General features: G+C 42.2%; 1 protein-coding gene across 5 annotated transcripts in view; it reads left to right on the forward strand.

Moving 5' to 3' along the window:
- EHF (ETS homologous factor) overlaps window positions 1-16,944 on the forward strand; it is a 43,449-nt gene extending 26,505 nt beyond the window's left edge. For 4 of the 5 annotated variants that reach the window (XM_009186318.4, XM_003910047.5, XM_009186319.4 and 1 more), the window contains exons 4-9: window positions 2,051-2,113; window positions 4,604-4,672; window positions 4,792-4,860; window positions 10,224-10,286; window positions 12,199-12,394; window positions 12,498-16,944. In XM_009186318.4, the coding sequence (XP_009184582.1) occupies window positions 2,051-2,113; window positions 4,604-4,672; window positions 4,792-4,860; window positions 10,224-10,286; window positions 12,199-12,394; window positions 12,498-12,597 (560 nt within the window). In that variant the 3' untranslated portion in view covers window positions 12,598-16,944. The remainder of the gene's footprint in view (window positions 1-2,050; window positions 2,114-4,603; window positions 4,673-4,791; window positions 4,861-10,223; window positions 10,287-12,198; window positions 12,395-12,497) is intronic. The other variant, XM_021925921.2, reaches the window with a different exon arrangement.
- Window positions 16,945-18,968: the final 2,024 nt, after the last annotated feature.

Raw genomic sequence — 18,968 nt, forward strand, 5'->3', positions numbered from 1 at the left:
GTTCAATAGTTTAACATCCAATCACTTACTTGTTAAAGATCATCATGGTTACAAAACAAACAAACAACACACACACACACACACACACACACACACACATACACACACACACACACAAACAACCTCAAACAACCTTCTAGACCTAGGTTCTTAAGATAGGGTCCTAAGGGTGGTAAGAAGATATATGAAATTAGAACTATGTTTGTATTTTGGGAGGGGAAAAGACTCACAATACTTCAGCAGATTCTTAAAAGGTCTGTAACTTAAAAAAAGGGTTAGAACATATGGTCTAGATATGTGTATGGGGAATATTTCTGTGGTGGTTTCTGGAATTTCTGTTGCCCTAATGTCCCAGATGTCTCTCTGAGGCTTCCCCTAGCACAGGGATGGGCCACCACTCCAGATGTTGTCCTTGAATGGTAGATTATTCACACACGAACACATCCTATAATGACATGTAAGACCTAGTAGGGTGGACAACTGACCTTGCAGAATGGTTTTGACACCGGCATAAGGTTCCCCTGATAGTGGCTGTAAAAATCTAGCTCTTCTGAGAACTATGGGCATCCTGAAAAGTAGCAATATTTAAGAACAGGGAGTTGGCCTGTTTGCACTGGAAAAGGCATTTATGTCTTGGTAGAACCCATGTTTGGGCAAGTAACCGGGAGTTGGGCAGCATGAGCTCCAGGGCTGTGAACCAGAGTCATACCCTGGCAACAGCCATCAACACTGAGAGAACCTGGGGCCTTGCAGCAGAGCTTGTGGCTGCGGAGGCCATTTTAGATGATGTCATTCAACTCCCTGGCCACACCCTGCTTCCCACCCACCTCACATTGGTGGCTGCTCATTTTTCTTTGACTAGAATCAAACCAAACAAGGCTCTATAAATAACCCTCAGGAATCTTCAGAAAGATCAGACTTACACTTGAATAATTAAAAATATTTACCTCCACCCCCAATTAAATCCACTCTTTTAAAGCTTTACCCTAATTGAGGCCTGAGGCAGGGAGGCCTGGGAGGTGCTGTGGCCGTCTTAGACCTTCCCTCTCTGACCTCCCATGGCTTGTTTGGTCTCACCGCATGCTGCTGTAGCCTCTGAGTTCCTAACGTCCAGCCAGATTTCTCACTCTTTTGTTGTTTGCCTTTGTGTAGACATTCTATTAACTAACATTTATTGAGTATTTACTTATACTAGGCACTGTAAGTGAGTTAATTCTTTTAATAACTTTACAACAAAGTAAATATTGTGCCCATTTTACAGGTGGGAAGACTGAATGTCAGAGAGGTTAAAGGCATGACTTCCGCTCTTGAGATGTTTATAATCTGTCTGGGGAAGAAAAGCATACTAGATTCATTTGTGCATTTACATATATGTGTGTGTGTGTATATATATATATATATATGAGCATGCATATATATGCTTTTATATATGATAATGGGAGAGGAATTGCAAGCAAACAAGGACATGTGACGTGCACTGCTTGTACATGTGCTGAGACATAAATAAGGAAAGAGTCACTGCATTTTGTCCAGACATATCTCACAGATTGGATGTAATCATGATGGCTTTGATTAGATTTTAAATCAAAGAAGAATCAAGCTAGTTAAAATGGTTTTCCCTACATTTTCATTTTCATATCATATCTTAGTATGGGAAAGAACCTTAGAAGTCATCTAGTGACCTTATCTAGTTTTATCTTGTTACAGATGGGGAAACTGAGACCCAGAAAGGTAAAGGGCACACACCTTCCTCATAGCTAGTAGTGGAAAAACAGGGCTTCTGAAGTTCTATTTCCACCATACTGGATGCCTTTACTACACCACATCAAAGAATTGCTTCTAATGTAGTGCCTTAGATTTCTGATTTTCTGGGGTCAGAGACTGCAGGCTTGAGTTTGTAGAGGCTAACAGAGAAACCCCCTCCCATAAACAAACATAGATGACCAGGCAGTAGGATGGCAGAAGCTCTGCAAAGAAGCCAGTTCTGTCCTTATTTAAGCACCCAGTTCTGGCTCCATCCTCTCTGACTATCCCAATCTGTCCTTCACAGGCCAGTGCAGTAGTGACCTGTTCCAGTCCACACACAATGTCATAGTCAAGACTGAACAAACTGGTGAGTAGTAGTGGGCAAAGGGAGCCAATCTAGTCAGGCAAAGCTCTGGGGAGGATAGTTGGGAGAGGGCAAGAGAGAATGTGGGAGCAAGTTTTTGCAGGAAATGCAGGGAGGCCTTTTCCCTGGCTGTCTCTGATAGGCCACCCCCACCATGAACCTCATTCTTGCCCTTGCGACCAGTGACTGCCACCTATTTCCGATTTATAGACTTCTGGGAAGCCACACTTCTCTACCTCCTACTCCTGGTTGTGGCATCATCCAGACCTCAGGCCAGTAGCCAAGGAAATGCAGAATATAAGGTGGGCCTCCCCACTACAAAAAGTGTCAGGGACTGGACTTGGCCGAGTTTGGAAAGAGAAGAGGAAGGGGCAATGTCTCCTCTTCTCTCCCTCCTCCCTTGAGGGGAGTGTGTTTCACCAAAAGGGGGAAGATGTTGACTTGGTGTTGTAGCTAACAAATTTTTAGGGGCCCTGGGGAGCTTCTGCAGAGATGCACAAAGGTACCTGCAACTCAGTTCCTGCCTTCTGTGTGTTTTTATATGAAGGACACAATTCTGGGCTCTGAGCAGAGGCTACAGTTCCATAGCATCTACATTCATTTTCATTTCCTTTCCCCTGTCCTAAATCTGTCTCCTGGAGACGGTCCTCCAAAGTCTATGAGCCATCATAAAACTGTGCAGCGACTCTTGCTCCTAGGTCACTCCCCATGTTCATGCCAGGGAGCCTGTGAGCCACATGGGCCAACCAAGCTTGCCACAGGCCTCTCTGAGGATGTTTCCCAGTCACCAAGGACAGAATTTGACATGCAGGTGATTTGTGAGTCACTTGGGGCCAAAATTGGCCCATGCAGTTATTTACCCTTTTATAAGTGGGCTGGCCTACCATTCATTATTAAAGAAAAAAGCAATAGCTGCTAAGCATGCGAATTAGGCTTTGCTAGCCATGCCCTTCTCTTCAGAGGCCAGGGGATGGGCCATCTGGATGTTCTGTGCTTTACGGGCCTGGCATTGCCCTGGAGATGGATGCAGGACTTGGTCAGGAGGATGGCACCCCCTCCCCTGCTTGACCTGACAGAGAGCCCCACCGAAGGAGCCAGGGTAATACTGGAGAGGTCCTAAATAACTTGATAATCCCTTCTTGACCATCCAGACATTCTTGTGTTGCCAGTTCAGAAAAGCTGAGTGGAAGGGTGGAGAAGAAGGTCCACCCTAGGAGGAGGGGAGAAGACACTCATAGAGGGGCCAACACCCCCAAACCTCTTTGGTTCAGTTTGTTTTCAGAGACAACAACAGGTGTACAAGGTGACCCAACAAGGAGAGAGGGTGTAACCCCAAGAGATTGGGCTTGGGGTGTCCAAACATGTAGCTATTAGCTAAAATACCGGCTAAATCCCTATGTCGTAAACAGGAGGACTTAGCCAGTAAGTCAGGTTTTATATCATTTGTGCTATAAAAACAAAATGAAACTCAGTCAGTGGCTTACACCCCGGCCCTAAAACTCAGAACCTAGCAAGGAGGGGAGCTGAGGGTAACCTAGGTCTGCGGTAAGGAGAAAGCAGGAAGTTTCTGGTGAGGACAAGGTGAGAGATCTTACAGCTTTTGGCTAGCCAAGAAACAAAGTGCTTCTGTTGGAGACCAGCCCAGATCTGGGGGTTGTGTGGGAGTTGAGCTCCATTTGGGGTAGGTGGAGGGGAGTTCCCTTTGAATCTGAAATCTGAAGAGTCAATCAAAGTGAGATGTGCTTACCGCAGCACACAGAAGAAAGAGAGAGAGAGAGACAGAGTACAAGAGCACTTCTTTTCTGCGATGGGGCAATGGGGCTCCACTCTTAAAAGGTGTTTGTTTGATTGAGTAACAGTCTCCACCCCTTCTCCTTGGTTTTGTTTTGAGAATTTTATGTCATCCTTTAAGCTAATTGGAAAAATCCTAGAGGGAGGGGGCTGTCATCCAACTTGGATGACAAATCTCTGGAGTTCAGCAACAAAGAAACTGTGATAAGATTGACTAGACTCTTCCTGAAAGAAATATCATTAACCCTCCAAGGAAGACATTAATAGAAAAAGATACTCGTTAATTATTTATTATACATTTAAATAAATTTATCCCTCACAAGGCCTTCCCCCAACCACACCCCAGGGTAAAAATATTGTGGTGATTATGCAGTAGAATGCAAAACAATGCCAAGCCAGGTTAGGAAAATTCCCAGGAACCACTGGTCTAGGACAGGTTCCCATTCTTGCAACTTCTCTCACTTCCCTAAAAATGCAATAGGTATGGAACACGTGGATGAGGCCATTTCCCCAAGGATGCTGAAAGGAAAATTAGACAACATTATTATAAAGTAACGCAACTGAAGCAGAATCATATCCCTTGTCTCTGAGGACCACTCCTCACCCCACCATACCTTGTTGATAAACAATGAGTTAGAAAACGCAGCCTCTTCTCCCTGGGGAAAATGATCACTGACTATTCTCCTTCTCTATTTTTTGTAGACCCTTCCATCATGAACACCTGGAAAGATGAGAACTATTTATATGACACCAACTATGGTAGCACAGTAGGTAACTAACTCCCTGACACTTAAGGCCCTTTACGTTCTTATTCTGTTTGTCTAAGAGTTGCAGTGTTCTATTGTGAGGTGGGGGGACTCTAAATGTCCTTTATCTTTTCATGGCCACAGATCTGTTGGACAGCAAAACTTTCTGCCGGGCTCAGATCTCCATGACAACCACCAGTCACCTTCCTATTGGTAAGCTGTCATCACATCTGAGGCTGGATGTGCCTAATACTTAGGGAGAATTGGTGGGAATTACCAGCAATCTACATTTCTGCCTTGCTGGAGTCTTTCTAATTGAAGGGCTAGGGAAGGAATAGAGTTACCATTAGACGAGGTTTGTGTTTGAGGCTATTTGTACATTGAAGATGACCAGTAGGGATCCTCTAGGCCAAATGTTGGTCTCCTGTAAAACTAGTCACTCTGTTGTGACAATAAAAGTTGTTTAGGGTTTTCTTTATTTTCAACGAAAACTTACTCTTGCAATATAGCTGATAAAATTATTCGTATTTGGGCATACTTATGGGAAATAAGGCTATATTTAATTTTCAACAAACTACATTTGGCTTTAGAGGAAGAATACCTCATAGTGAAGTTCAAAGGTCCGTGAACCTGTAGTGATGGTTTCTGGGTGAAAGGGCAGCCATTGGAAATTTCCAGAATCCCCACAGTTACACTATTTTGTCAGTTTTTAAGTCTAATTCTGATGACTTATCAGTGCTCTAATCAGTCAGAGCACCTGCATTTTATGAGTTATGTTCACATTAGCTGCATTTGGTTAAGGTTGGATGCAACTGGGGCTATCCATGCTTCTTAACCAAGGTTACACTGGGTGAGAAGGTTGGGATGTTAGGAGTCTGGGAGAGGGGATTTCAGATTACCACCCCCACCTACAAATAGGTGCATTGGCATGTACACCGTGGGAATTGGTTGAAAGAGGATCTTATGGTTTCCTGTGATCTGGGTACAAACTTGTGGATCTTTTTGGGTCTATGAAATGGCACTTAGACATCAGTCACAAGTGATAGTGCCTCTCTCCTGGAATTAAATTTGGAGCAATTTCAGAACTGGGATTTAATTGGGTCTTTGTGAAAGAAATTAGTCTGTAACCTTTCCTTCCTTCTTTTTTTTTTTCTTTCTGTTTTTGTTTTTGCTTTTGAGAACTGAAATAATGAAAGGTTTTAGTTTGAGGTTTTGTTTGGGTCAAGCCACTTAAATGAGATGGGGCTGGGAGCCAGTGTAAATGCTTCTGGATTTGAGGTTAAAAGCTGAGGCCAGTGTAGCTCTCGACTTCTCCTTCCCCTAGTAGCCCTTAGCATTATATGTCACTTGAAGTATTTGTTAAAATTAGGAAATAGATCAAATACTGTCAAGGCTTGGCTGTGTATTTGCTATTCTGGGGGAACTGAGCCAACCGAGGTAAAATTTCTGTGGCAATCATTACCACTCAGTCAAGACCACGGGGTTCAGGGCTGAGGAAACCTCCCGAGTCACACTCTGAGTTCCTCTGCGACTTCCTACAGTGTCATCTCCCACATCCTTCCATCCTTCCAGTTGGGTCTTTGACTTATGGCAAAAAATTCCAACTAAGAATAAAGCTGAACCAGCCACTTCCTGAGCCTCAGGGGCTAGTGTGTCTTGAGGTACCCAGGAAACCAAAACGTCATAGTTACAGCTCTGCTGCCCTGACAGCCGGGCCATCCTCTTTTCTACATCTTGACTTACACCTTCTAGAATCTCAAAATCAACAGGGGCCTTAGAGACCAGTTTCTGCTTTCGCATTTGCAGCAGCAAGGAACTCACTGTCTCCCGAGTCCACCGGTTGTATTTTTCAATAGTCCTTCTTAAGATGAGTTCAGGAGCTGGGCGCGGTGGCTCACGCCTGTAATCCCAGCACTTTGGGAGGCCGAGATGGGCGGATCACGAGGTCAGGAGATCAAGACCATCCTGGCTAACACGGTGAAACCCCGTCTCTACTAAAAAAATACAAAAAACTAGCCGGGCATGGTGGCGGGCGCCTGTAGTCCCAGCTACTCGGGAGGCTGAGGCAGGAGAATGGCGTGAACCCGGGAGGTGGAGCTTGCAGTGAGCTGAGATCCGGCCACTGCACTCCAGCCTGGGCGACAGAGCGAGACTCCGTCTCTAAAAAAAAAAAAAAAAAAAAAAAAAAGATGAGTTCAGGAATCTGCTCTCCTTATCCTTCTGATCCTTGTTTGCTGCAGCTCCCCATTCCTATCCTGTAATTGTAGACCAGGCTGGAAAATGAGATCAACCACCCAGGCCCTAAAGAATCAATGCAGTCTCTGGGGTTGGTGTATTAGTTGGGGTAATAGCCCTTCAGTAGGATAGTTAATTACAGCCTTATATGGGTCAGTTTCTTTCAGAATAGTTGATAGTCTCTACTGCATGGAACCAGAACCCCAGGGAAAACCTTGGTCATTTGCCTGAGTCTTTATATTTCAAGTTCCCGTGAAATTGAATGCAGTGAAATATCTTTCTATGTTTGAATGCTAGTTACCAGCTGAGCTAAGGCGAGGCTCAGCGTAAACTGATGCCCTCTGTGATAAACGCAGGTGGGGAAACAGGCTTTGTTTTGATTTCTCTGTCATCTGCCCATTTCATAAAATGCCCCCTGCCAGTGTCCTGTTCTGCTCGACAGTCCTCCAGCCTGTCATGCCAGCTCGGGCTTGATGTGTTTATCCACTGACTTGTTGAGCCTAAAGCTAGGGTGGCACGATCTATTAGAACACTGAAATTTGTATATCCCGTAAAGAAATGGCTCACAGCTGAATCATATGCAAATGCTTCTAATCTTTGCTTCTTGCGAAGCAGCTTAGCTGAAGTCATGCTCTCGCACGGGCATCACAAACCTGTGGCTTGTTGCTGTCCCTGCCTGGACCGGATGGACGTTGGCCTGGAGTGCCTGGGAGCCGAGCAAGAGAAAGCCAGGCTGGACAACTTCTCCGGGGCAAGCCATTATTTTATAAGAATGAATCACTTAACCACATGGCTAACTTCAAAGTCTTGACTTTTATTCTAGGGCAGAAGGAGGACACATATTAAAGCGAGGTTAAAGATCAAAAGATATCAGTGGTAAGGCAGGCCAGTGATTCCATGGCTTATCCCTGCACACTGCAACAGGAAGAGGGGGCTGGAAGAAGTTAGGTTCTTCTTTTGCCTTTGACTGCTTATTCCCTTTTATGATGATGGAAAGATTTTTATTTGGGGATTAAAAAAAGAACATTCCTAAACTGGATGGAGCCTAGCTTGGGTAAATGGCTGACAACTCAAAGAATATTTCCTCATGGTTTATCGGGCCTAGGGATTTTAGAGTCCATGGACTGCTACATGGGCCACAGCCCCCTGAAATTGTTGACAAAATTTCATGTGTGCATATATGTGCATTTTTTCTGAGGAGAGGGTCCAAGGTTTTCATCTTATTCACAAAGGAACCTGAACTCTAAAGTAACTGATTCTAGATCAACTAGGAACCCAGAAGCAATAATTGAGGCCAATATACTGAGACTCTTGTATTTTTCTGAATTCAACTCCTGGCTCTGAAAGAATGGCCCTGCATCCCTCCTGGATGTCATTTGAAAACGAGCTTTGCTTGTGGCCTGCTGGGTAAATGCCACTCTTTGTCTGCAGTACAACGTGGCCCTGTCAGAGTGATGTATCACTTGGAAACCGGAGTGGATGCCAGACCTGTCGCAATATTGTTACATCCTGATGGGATGTTGCAACCTCACCCTGCAACCCACAGGGAGGGAGAGTGAAGTCTCTTTGCATTTCCTGTGAATTCATCCTCTCGGATTTCAGAGAAACCCAAGTCAGGTGCAGGCCCTGCTAGTGACAATGCCAGGAGAGAAATTCTTAACCAGGACGAGAGGTTTCTCGTTTACTGAGGTCTTATTAAATCTCTCTCTCCATCCTGCCGTGACGTTTCGAGAAATTGCTGGGAACACTGAGTCTTGATTAGCTGGGTGATAAGATGGGTGAAAGGGTCCATGAACATTGGGAAATATAGAATTGTCAGATTGAAATTATCTTTTTCACTAACAAGAGCATTATAGAAGTGAACCTGATTCTTGGCAGGAAAGGCTTGTGTGAAATCTGTTATGTGCAAAGGGAGATTATGTGTAGGTCACCATTTCTGGAAATGACATAGAATTGTGGTTATGAGTAAAGCTTCTGGATTCAAACTGTTTGTGTTCATATCCTGGCACCACATTCCAGCTGTGTGACTCTAGACAAGTCATTTGACCCCTCTGTTTCTCAGATCCTCCACAGCTGAAAACTGTGGATCATACTAGTACCTGCCTCATGGAGTTATTGTGTGAATTAAATAAAGTGATTCATGTAAAGTGCATAGTACAGTGCCTGGTACATAGTAAGTGCTCAATAAACAGTAGCTTTTTTTCTTAACCAATTTAATTAGGAGCTAATGGCTGACAGTTCATAGCTTTTTTGAATAATAGGCCTCTCTTGATAACTGAATGCGTACTGTGAACCCTCTCCCTTCACATATGGTTTCAGTCAGTCCAGGTGCCCTTGAAGGCCACACTGGGTCAGTGGACCCTAGGTTAGGAAGGGCACATGGAAGAGATCAGTTTTACTGGCCCAATTTCTTAAAATAATTGGATTGTATTTGGGGACTATTTCGTATTAGAATTGGCTGGTTTTTGAGTGTGATAGTCTTCATAAGATCTGCTTTAGTCCTCCCAATACACACACACACACACACACTCACACTCACACACATGCGGCTAGATCATTTAATTTTCTTTCTGAGAAGAATCTTTATTTCCCAGGTCCGGCTCCATCATCTCCTCTTTGGTAATAGTCCCACAGGTTGCCATAATGAGTCATTTGTTAAACTAATCTGTGTTTCCATAGTCCACTATGGTCCTCTGTACTGAGCTTGGGCCACTCAATGGCCCTTTTGTCAGGCTGATTAAAATGTAACTTTGCATGCCAAAAAAGGGCACTCCTCTGGCTTAAAAGCCATCTTCCTTTGTTATAAATGTTTACATTTTTGTATTATGTAAAAAAAAAAACACAAATTTTTCAATGATCTAAATCTTTCAATGGCTTCCATCTTTCTCAGAGTCATGTCCTTAAAAGCCCCATGAGGCATTAATGATCAGAACCTCAGCTCCTCCCTCTCTGCCTCTTACAGCATGCATATACCAAACACGCATCAACCTCAGGGCCTTTGCACTTCTGTCTTACACATGGAAGGCTGTTGCACAAGCTCTCTGCATGACCATCTCCCTCATATTCTTTAGGTCGTGGAATCAGAGAGGTCTCCTATGACCACCTTGTATCAAATTGCAAATTATTCCCAAGTCCATACATCTATCTCCATTTCTTACCCTGCATCATTTTTCTCCATAGCATTTATCATCTCTGTTTTGTCTGGTTCACTAGCACATACTCAAAGAGTGCCAGGCATGCAGTAGGTGCTCAGTAAATTTTGCTTAAATGAGTAGATGCAGGAAGTAAAAAGAGAATGATAGAAAATAGGTCAGTTAAATGGCTCTCATTTTTCTCCTCAGCAGAGTCACCTGATACGAAAAAGGAGCAAGACCCCCCTGCCAAGTGCCACACCAAAAAGCACAGTAAGTTGACTGGCTTTCAGATGGCCTTTTGTCCTTCCCATCACATCGGGCACACCTGGAGGCCACTAGTTTTTCAGCAAATATTGCCTCTGTCTGCTGCCTTCATGTCTTCATCCCAAATAGGGTGGAGTGAGAAAACAGAGGCATCACTTGCTAGCAAAGTAACCCCCTCTGCAGCTGTTTCTCAAAGTGGAGCCTCACTGGATATTTCCTCCTCGTTCTGTCATATGTGCTCTAAAACTGAGACACCCAGTGCCTAAGAACTGCTTCAGGCATGGGGTTAGCAATTTCCATCTCTCCCAGAAGAAAAGGGTGGGAAGAGGAGCGAGATAAGAAGAACCAGTTGAGATGTATCATCCTTTCTTTTGCTAAATGTTGACCTCCTACCTTTGTGGAGTTCCCATTCCAAGAAATGACTGTTTTTTCTTAAGATTCAACACTGCTCTTTGGGAGTTGGATCTCCTCCAGTAATAAAATCTTATGAACATATATGAAATATCAGAGACATGGAATTGTGGGTGGAACACAGAAAGAAATCAAGATGGTATAATCCAGGCCTGTAATCCCAGCACTTTGGGAGACCGAGGTGGGTGGATCACTTGAGCTCAGGAGTTCAAGACCAGCCTGGGAAACATGGTGAGACCCCATCTCTACAAAAAATACAAGAATTAGCTGGGCATGGTGGCACATGCCTGTAGTCCCAGCTACTTGGGAGGCTGAGGCAGGAGGATCGCTTGAGCCAGAGAGGTCTAGGCTGCAATGAGCTATAATTGCACCACTGCACTCCAGCCTGAGCCACAGAGTGATACCCTGTCTCAAAAAAAAAAAAAAAAAAAAAAAAAGTATAATCCAGAAATTATAAGGAATTAGAATGTCTTTATCTGTTATTCCACATCATCCCACAACATTGAATTAATGCAACCCCTCAAATAGTGGGTGGGGTGAGGGTGGGGCATCACAAATTCAGTGGGAGTCAAGTTGAATTTGGTTGATAATCTTATTGCAGTAGTGGCTTCATTTTCAATTTGGGTCCTCCAGTCCCTGCATGACCACCCTCTTCCCTACCACCCTCATCTAGTCTGGGAGTAAACATTCTAGAGCCTTATTGATTTGCATTTGGCTGAAACACAGTTGCTGGGTCAAAGCAATTTAATTGGTTGAGGTACTAGATAAAAGTGGTTGAGAGTTGCTCTTTGGGGAAGTAACAGGTTGAAATGAACCCCAAGCAGTTTGTGAATAATAACTAGAAGAAACTTCCCTGTGGCTTAGGAGACTTAAGGCCTATTCCTTAGTCTTGGCTATGTCACTAGTTAGCTGTGACCCTGATCAACTCACTTAAATTCTCTGTGTCTCAGTTTCCTGATTTGTAAAATAAAATAGTAAAATAAAATTTGTGCTAGTTTATTCTTTTTTTTTTTTTTTTTTGAGACGGAGTCTCACTGTGTCACACAGGCTGGAGTGCAGTGGCGCGATCTTGGCTTACTGCAAGCTCCGCCTCCTGGGTTCATGCCATTCTCCTGCCTCAGCCTCCCAAGTAGGACCGAGTAGGACTGAGCCTGGGACTACAGGCGCCCGCCACCACGCCCAGCTAATTTTTTGTACTTTTAGTAGAAACGGGGTTTCACAGTGTTAGCCAGGATGGTCTCGATCTCCTGACCTCGTGATCCGCCCGTCTCAGCCTCCCAAAGTGCTGGGATGACAGGCGTGAGCCACCGTGCCCGGCCTGTGCTAGTTTATTCTTAAATACCTTTTTAATGTCCAACATCTGGTAATTCTGTGATCCATCTTCCCTGAAAAGTAGGGGAGAAATGAGTATCTCCTACTTGGAGGAAGATGACCCAACTCAATGCTCTCTGCCCTACCTTTGCTGTGACTTGGGCCATTAATAACCTCCCTTTCTGCTTTTCATCAGACCCGAGAGGGACTCACTTATGGGAATTCATCCGCGACATCCTCTTGAACCCAGACAAGAACCCAGGATTAATAAAATGGGAAGACCGATCTGAGGGTGTCTTCAGGTTCTTGAAATCAGAGGCAGTGGCTCAGCTATGGGGTAAAAAGAAGAACAACAGCAGCATGACCTATGAAAAGCTCAGCCGAGCTATGAGGTGAGGAGTTTCATGTCTCTGAAAACGATAAGACTGCACGACCCATTATTTACCTAGCAACCTTCATCTGATCAGTCACCTTATGCGATCTCCTTTGTTACAGATACTACTACAAAAGAGAAATTCTGGAGCGTGTGGATGGACGAAGACTGGTATATAAATTTGGGAAGAATGCCCGAGGATGGAGGGAAAATGAAAACTGAAGCTGCCAATACTTTGGACACAAACCAAAACACACACCAACTAATCACAAACAAAGAACTCCTGGACGTAAATATTTCAAAGACTACTTTTCTCTGATATTTATGTACCATGAGGGGAAAAAGAAACTACTTCTAACGGGAAGAAGAAACACTACAATTGATTAAAAAAATTATTTTGTTACTTTGAAGTATGTCCTATATGGGGAAAAAACGTACACAGTTTTCTGTGAAATATGATCCTGTATGTGGTTGTGATTTGTTTTCACCTCTATTGTGAATTCTTTTTCACTGCAAGAGTAACAGGGTTTGTAGCCTTGTGCTTCTTGCTAAGAGAAAGAAAAAAAAATCAGAGGGCATTAAATGTTTTGTATGTGACACGATTTAGAAAAAGGTGATGCATCCCACATGTAAGCATCCATATGGCTTCGTCAAGGGAGGTGAACATGGTTGCTGGGTTGAATTCCAGGGTCTCAGATGGTGAGGACAAAGTGGATGGATGCTGGGAAGTTTAACCTGAGCCTTAGGATCCAGTGAGTGGAGAATGGGGACTTCCAAAACTCAAGGTTGGCTATAATCTCTGCATAATCACATGACTTGGAATACTTAAATCAGCAAGAAGAATAATGGTGGGGTGTTTATACTCATTCAGGAATGGTTTATCTGATGCCAGGGCTGTCTTCCTTCCTCTCCCTTGGATGGTTGGTGAAATACTTTAAAAAAATTGCCCTCTCTGCTTACTTCTAGCTCTTTAAAAGAGAGCCCAGCTTGGTTCTTTTTTGCTCCAAGTGCTTAAAAATAAGTTGGATAAAGGAGACGGTGGTGTGGAAATGACTGAAGAGTTTGCTCTTGTATCCCTATAGTCCAAGGTTTCTCAATCTGCACAATTGACATTGTTTGGCTGGAACGTTCTTTGTGGTGAGGGCTTTTCTGTGCATTGTAAGATGTTCAGCAGCATCCACTGACGACCTCTAACCACTTGACACCAGAAAACCCGCAGCTGTGATAATCCAAAATGTCTCCAGACATCACCAAATGTTCCCTGGAGGGCAAAACTGCCCTTGATTGAGAACCACCAGTTTAGCTAGTCAATATGAGGATGGTGGTTTATTCTCAGAAGAAAAAGATATGTAAGGTCTTTTAGTTCCTTAGAGTGAAGCAAAAGTAAGACTTCAACCTCAACCTATCTTTATGTTTTAAATGTTAGGGGCAATAAGTTGAAATAGCTAGAGGAACTTCTTTTCAGAATCCCAGATGAGAGCCAATGTCAGATAAGGTAAACATAGTAATGTAGCAGAAACTACAATAGAAGACATTTTCACTGGAATTACAAAGCAGAATTAAAATTATATTGTAGAAGGAAACACCAAGAAAAGAATTTCCAGGGAAAATCCTCTTTGCAGGTATTAATTCTCATAATTTTTTGTCTTTTGGATTATCTGTTTACTGCGTCATCTGAACCGATTCCAAGTGAATGGTTTATTGCCTAGATTTTTTACTCAGAGGGTTGTTTTGTTTTGTTTTTAAGAAAAGAAAGAAAGGATGAAAAAAATAAACCGAAAACTCAGCTCAGGCACAATTGTCACCAAGGAGTTGGTGGAAGCTTCTTCTTCAATAGAGGAATTGTTCTGGGGGTCCTGGAGACTTATCATTGAGCCGTGCAATCTGGGAAGCACAGGAATCAGTAGACACTTTGAAAATGGATTTGAATATTCTTACCCCTTTTGCAGCTTTTCTTCTGGGCTCTCTCATGTCCTTGGCTTGCTCCTCCATTCTACCTCTCTTTCTCCAGCAATGATATGCAAATGAAGACATGTATCAGTAAGAGGGAGTGCTCTTCATCAACTAATAGAGCACCTACCACAGTGTCTTCCCTGGTAGAGGTAAGCAATTCATATTCAAAGGTTGCAAAGTGTTTGTAATATATTCACAAGGCTAGAAGTAGGAAGAGTCAAAAATTTGTCCTAATTATAATGAGAACCATTCTAGGTCATGATCTTGGAGGACCCATGAATAAGTTTCCGAAGGTGCAACCAAATCCATTTTTATTTCTGCCTGACTTAGTCACCTCTGTAAAGGTTTAACTTGGTGTTGTCAAGTAACAGTTGCTGAAAGAGCTGAGAAAAGGAACAATGAACAGCAAAGATCTTGACTATGCAACTCAGACATTCCTGCAGAAAAGACATATGTTGCTTTACAAGCAAGGCCAAAGAACTATGGGGCCTTCCCAGCATTTGACTGTTCATTACATAGAAGGAATTAAATATCCAGTTACTTGAATGGGTATAATGCATGAATATTGGTGTGTCTGTGTGTGTCTGAGTTGTGTGACTTTATTAGGGGTATCTACCAATGCTCTCACTGCGGTTCCTTCTCTGACTTTGCCTGTTCATCATCTAAGGAGGCTAGATCCTTCTCTGAGTTCACTCTTCCTCAAACCTGTAAGTTTCTCACTTCTTTCAAATTGGCTTTGGCTCTTTCTGCAACCTTTCCATTCAAGAGCAATCTTTGCTAAGGTGTAAGTGAATATGAAGAGTACCAACTACAACAGTTCTACAGATAATTAGTGGATTGGGTTGTTTGTTGAGAGTGAAGGTTTCTTGGCACCTGGTGCCTGATTAAGGCTGGAGTATTAAGTTCTCAGCATATCTTTCTGTTGTCTTGACTTGAGTTTGCCGCATTTTCTACGTGCTGCTCGTGACTTGGAGAACGTAAAGTAATCGAGTTTTGCCAGCTTGAGGTGGGAACAGAGTACTTCCCACCACAGTGTTGAAAGGGAGAGCAAAGTCCTATGGATAAGCCCTCCTTCCTTTTGGGGATGCATGGCTCTCACTTGAGAAGCTCACCTGTGCTGAACGTCCACATGGTCACTAATCATGTTATCCTTAAACCCCCCTTATGCCTGAGTTGAAAGGCCTCTCCCTTATTAGGTTTTCATGGGAACCTGAGGCAGCAAATCTATTGCTAAGACCTTACCAGGCTCAAATCATCTGAGGCTGCTAGATAGTTAACTTGGTAAGACTTAAGCAAGGCTCTGGCTCCCAGGGGCATAAGCAACAGTTTCTTGAATGTGCCATCTGAGAAGGGAGATCCAGGTTATGAGTTTTCCTTTGAACACATTGGTCTTTTCTCAAAGTTCCTGCCTTGCTAGACTGTTAGCTCTTTGAGGACAGGGACTATGTCTTATCAATCACTATTATTTTCCTGTTACCTAGCATGAAACAAGTACACAACATATATTTGTTCAATGAATGAATGAATGTCTCCTAAAAGACTCCTCTGATTGAGAGACCATATCTATAATTGGGATGTGAATCATTTCTTCAATGGAATAAGAGCACAACGGCACAACCTTCAAGGACATATTATCTACTATGAACATTTTACTGTGAGACTCTTTATTTTGCCTTCACTTGCGCTGAAATGAAACCAAAACAGGCCGTTGGGTTCCACAAGTAAATATATGTTGGATGAGAATTCTGTTGCCTTGTTGGGAACTGTGAGACTTATCTGGTATGAGAAGCCAGTAATGAACCTTTGACCTGTTTTAACCAATGAAGATTATGAATGTGTTAATATGATGTAAATTGCTATTTAAGTGTAAAGCAGTTCTAAGTTTTAGTATTTGGGGATTGGTTTTTATTATTTTTTTTCCTTTTTGAAAAATACTGAGGGATCTTTTGATAAAGTTAGTAATGCATATTAGATTTTAGTTTTGCAAGCATGTTGTTTTTAAAATGTATCAAGTATAGAAAAAAGTAAAACAGTTAAGAAGGAAGGCAATTATATTATTATTCTGTAGTTAAGCAAACATTTGTTGAGTGCCTACTATGTGCACGGCATGGGCCCATATGTGTGAGGAGCTTGTCTAATTATGTAGGATGCAATAGATCTTGGTAGTTACGTATTGGGCAGATACTTACTGTATGAATGAAAGAACATCACAGTAATCACAATATCAGAGCTGAATTATCCTCAGTGTTGCTTCTTGGAATTCAGTTTCTGGAACTAGTGATAGAACATTTATAAAAAAAAAAATTCCTGTTGAGACTATGTCTTATGAACTTCTGAAATGTACAAGCCTTCACAAGTTTAACTAAATTGGGATTAATCTTTCTGTAGCTATCTGCATAATTCTTGTTTTTCTTCCCATCTGACTCCTGGGTTGACAATTTGTGGGAAACAACTCTATTGCTACTATTAAAAAAAAAATCAGAAATCTTTCCCTTTAAGCTATGTTAAATTCAGACTATTCCTGATTTATGAAAGAATTATATTTTTCAAAATATGTTTATTTGTTTGATGGGTCCCAGGAAACACTAATAAAAACCACAGAGACCAGCCTGGAAATGTGTGTTTCATTCTTCAATAAGCCATTCGATGCTGGGCTTAGAGAAAATGCACTTAATTTCTAACAACAGAACATATACAGCTTCTGTGTTACTTTACTCAAAAAGCATTTATTGAGCATCTACTATGTGCGAGATGTTGTTCTAGGCACCAAATTGTAGCAGAGGATGAAAGAGACAAAAATCTCTGCTCTCATAAAATTTATGTTGTATTGAGTAGAAACAGTCAAGAGAAAACACAAACAAATAAACAGTGCATAGCATATCGGATGTGTAGTAAAGAAATATAGAGGAGCAGAGAGTGCTAGAGCACTTAATACGATAGGGGCGTGCTGTAAATTTAGGCAGTGTTAAGAAGGAAACATTTCAGTAAAGAACTGAAGGATCTAAAGGAAAGAGCCACACAGATATACAGATAACTGGGGGAGTGATCCATAGTGAAGGGATATGAGAGGGTCCTAAGGTGGGTGTGTTCCTTATCATGCCCAGGGAACAGTGAGGAGGTCTGTTTGCCAGAGTAGACCAGCAATAGTAAAAAATGGTGAAACAGAGGTACTGGTGGATTAGATCACATACAGCTTGGAGGCCATTATGAAGGCTCTAGTTTTTCCTTTGCATGCGTGTGATGGAGATACTAGAGGAGTGCCATGATCCAACTTCTGGTTTAAAATGATTCCTCTGGCTGTTGTTTTGAGAATGGATTGCAGGAAAGCATTCAATGCTGGATATAAAGAAAGGTAGAAAAGATGACCCTCATCTCCAGGTCTCCAATACAATACTTAAAAATGTCTCTAGGCAGTAAGTGAGCTCTAGTAGTTCATAGCACATTTCTCCCTGGGTCCAGAAAATCTCAGCTATTTAATCACATAATTTCATAAATGATCATGAAAATAATAATGCTAACTATTCTGGGAAGATTCACTTGTCCCAGGAATTATGATAATATTCTTTACATATATTATTATATTCAATCCTCATATAAACTTAGATATATAGATATTATCTCCAGTTTTCAAATGAGGGAAATGAAGATCAGAAAAATTAAATGACTTTCTGAGGGTCACACAGCTAGTAATAAGGGGTAGATCTGACATTGTTTACACAAGTCCCTCTTTCCTCCCTCCCACTCCCAACCCAAGTCCATGTTCTACCAATAATATTTCTCTAGTTTCTCAGGATGTAATTTTTTTTTTACACAGACACACTCACACGCACACGCACACACACAGAGGTTTCTATAGTTAAACAGAGCTACTTACTGTAAGAATTCTCAGAGTTTTTACTATAATAATGTGCATTGTGAATCTACAAGAGAGGGAAAAAGTGTGCCCACTTCCCTAAGCCTATTTGACGATGGACACCTTTCACCAAAGTAGGCCTCGTGAAACCAGCACCCCTTAGGACACTCCTAATCTTTAAAAATTACTTCTCAGAAGAGGTAGTATTTTTCACGTTTGGGCTAAATAAATTTTCTGATAATATTTCTGCAAAATGGAATCTATTCCATTTTTTTCCTCCTTGAGAAGAAATCCCATACTTACTGACCTGGGCATTATGCATTTGCATTGATGCATTTCTCAGTAATCATAAAGATCTTGCAAAGTGACTCTTTGAAAACCATGAACTCTCCTCAATTTTAACTCATTAGAATTACCTACTCAAAACTATAGGTACTAGCCCCAGGTGACAATTTAAGTTTAAATTACTTACAATTATATAAATTAAAATTTAAGTTCCTAGTCACACTATCCACTTTTCAAGTGCTGAATAGTCGCATATGGCTAAATGGTTACTTTACTGGACAGTGAAGACACCAAACATTTCCATCATCAGAGAAAATTCTATAGGCTAATACTGCTCTAAAATCTGACCTGGGAGGGTGGGGTAAGGGTGGAAAGGATAGTGATCAAAACTAACCAACAGTGAAATAGGATTCCCGGGAGCCTTAGAAACCAAAGGTGACCCTGAATTGTAGAGAACAAAAAATAAAGATCCAAAGCAAATAACTGTGTTTGCTGGAGTGAT

Source organism: Papio anubis, chromosome 12, assembly GCF_008728515.1.
Source record: "Papio anubis isolate 15944 chromosome 12, Panubis1.0, whole genome shotgun sequence".
Taxonomy (NCBI): domain Eukaryota; kingdom Metazoa; phylum Chordata; class Mammalia; order Primates; family Cercopithecidae; genus Papio; species Papio anubis.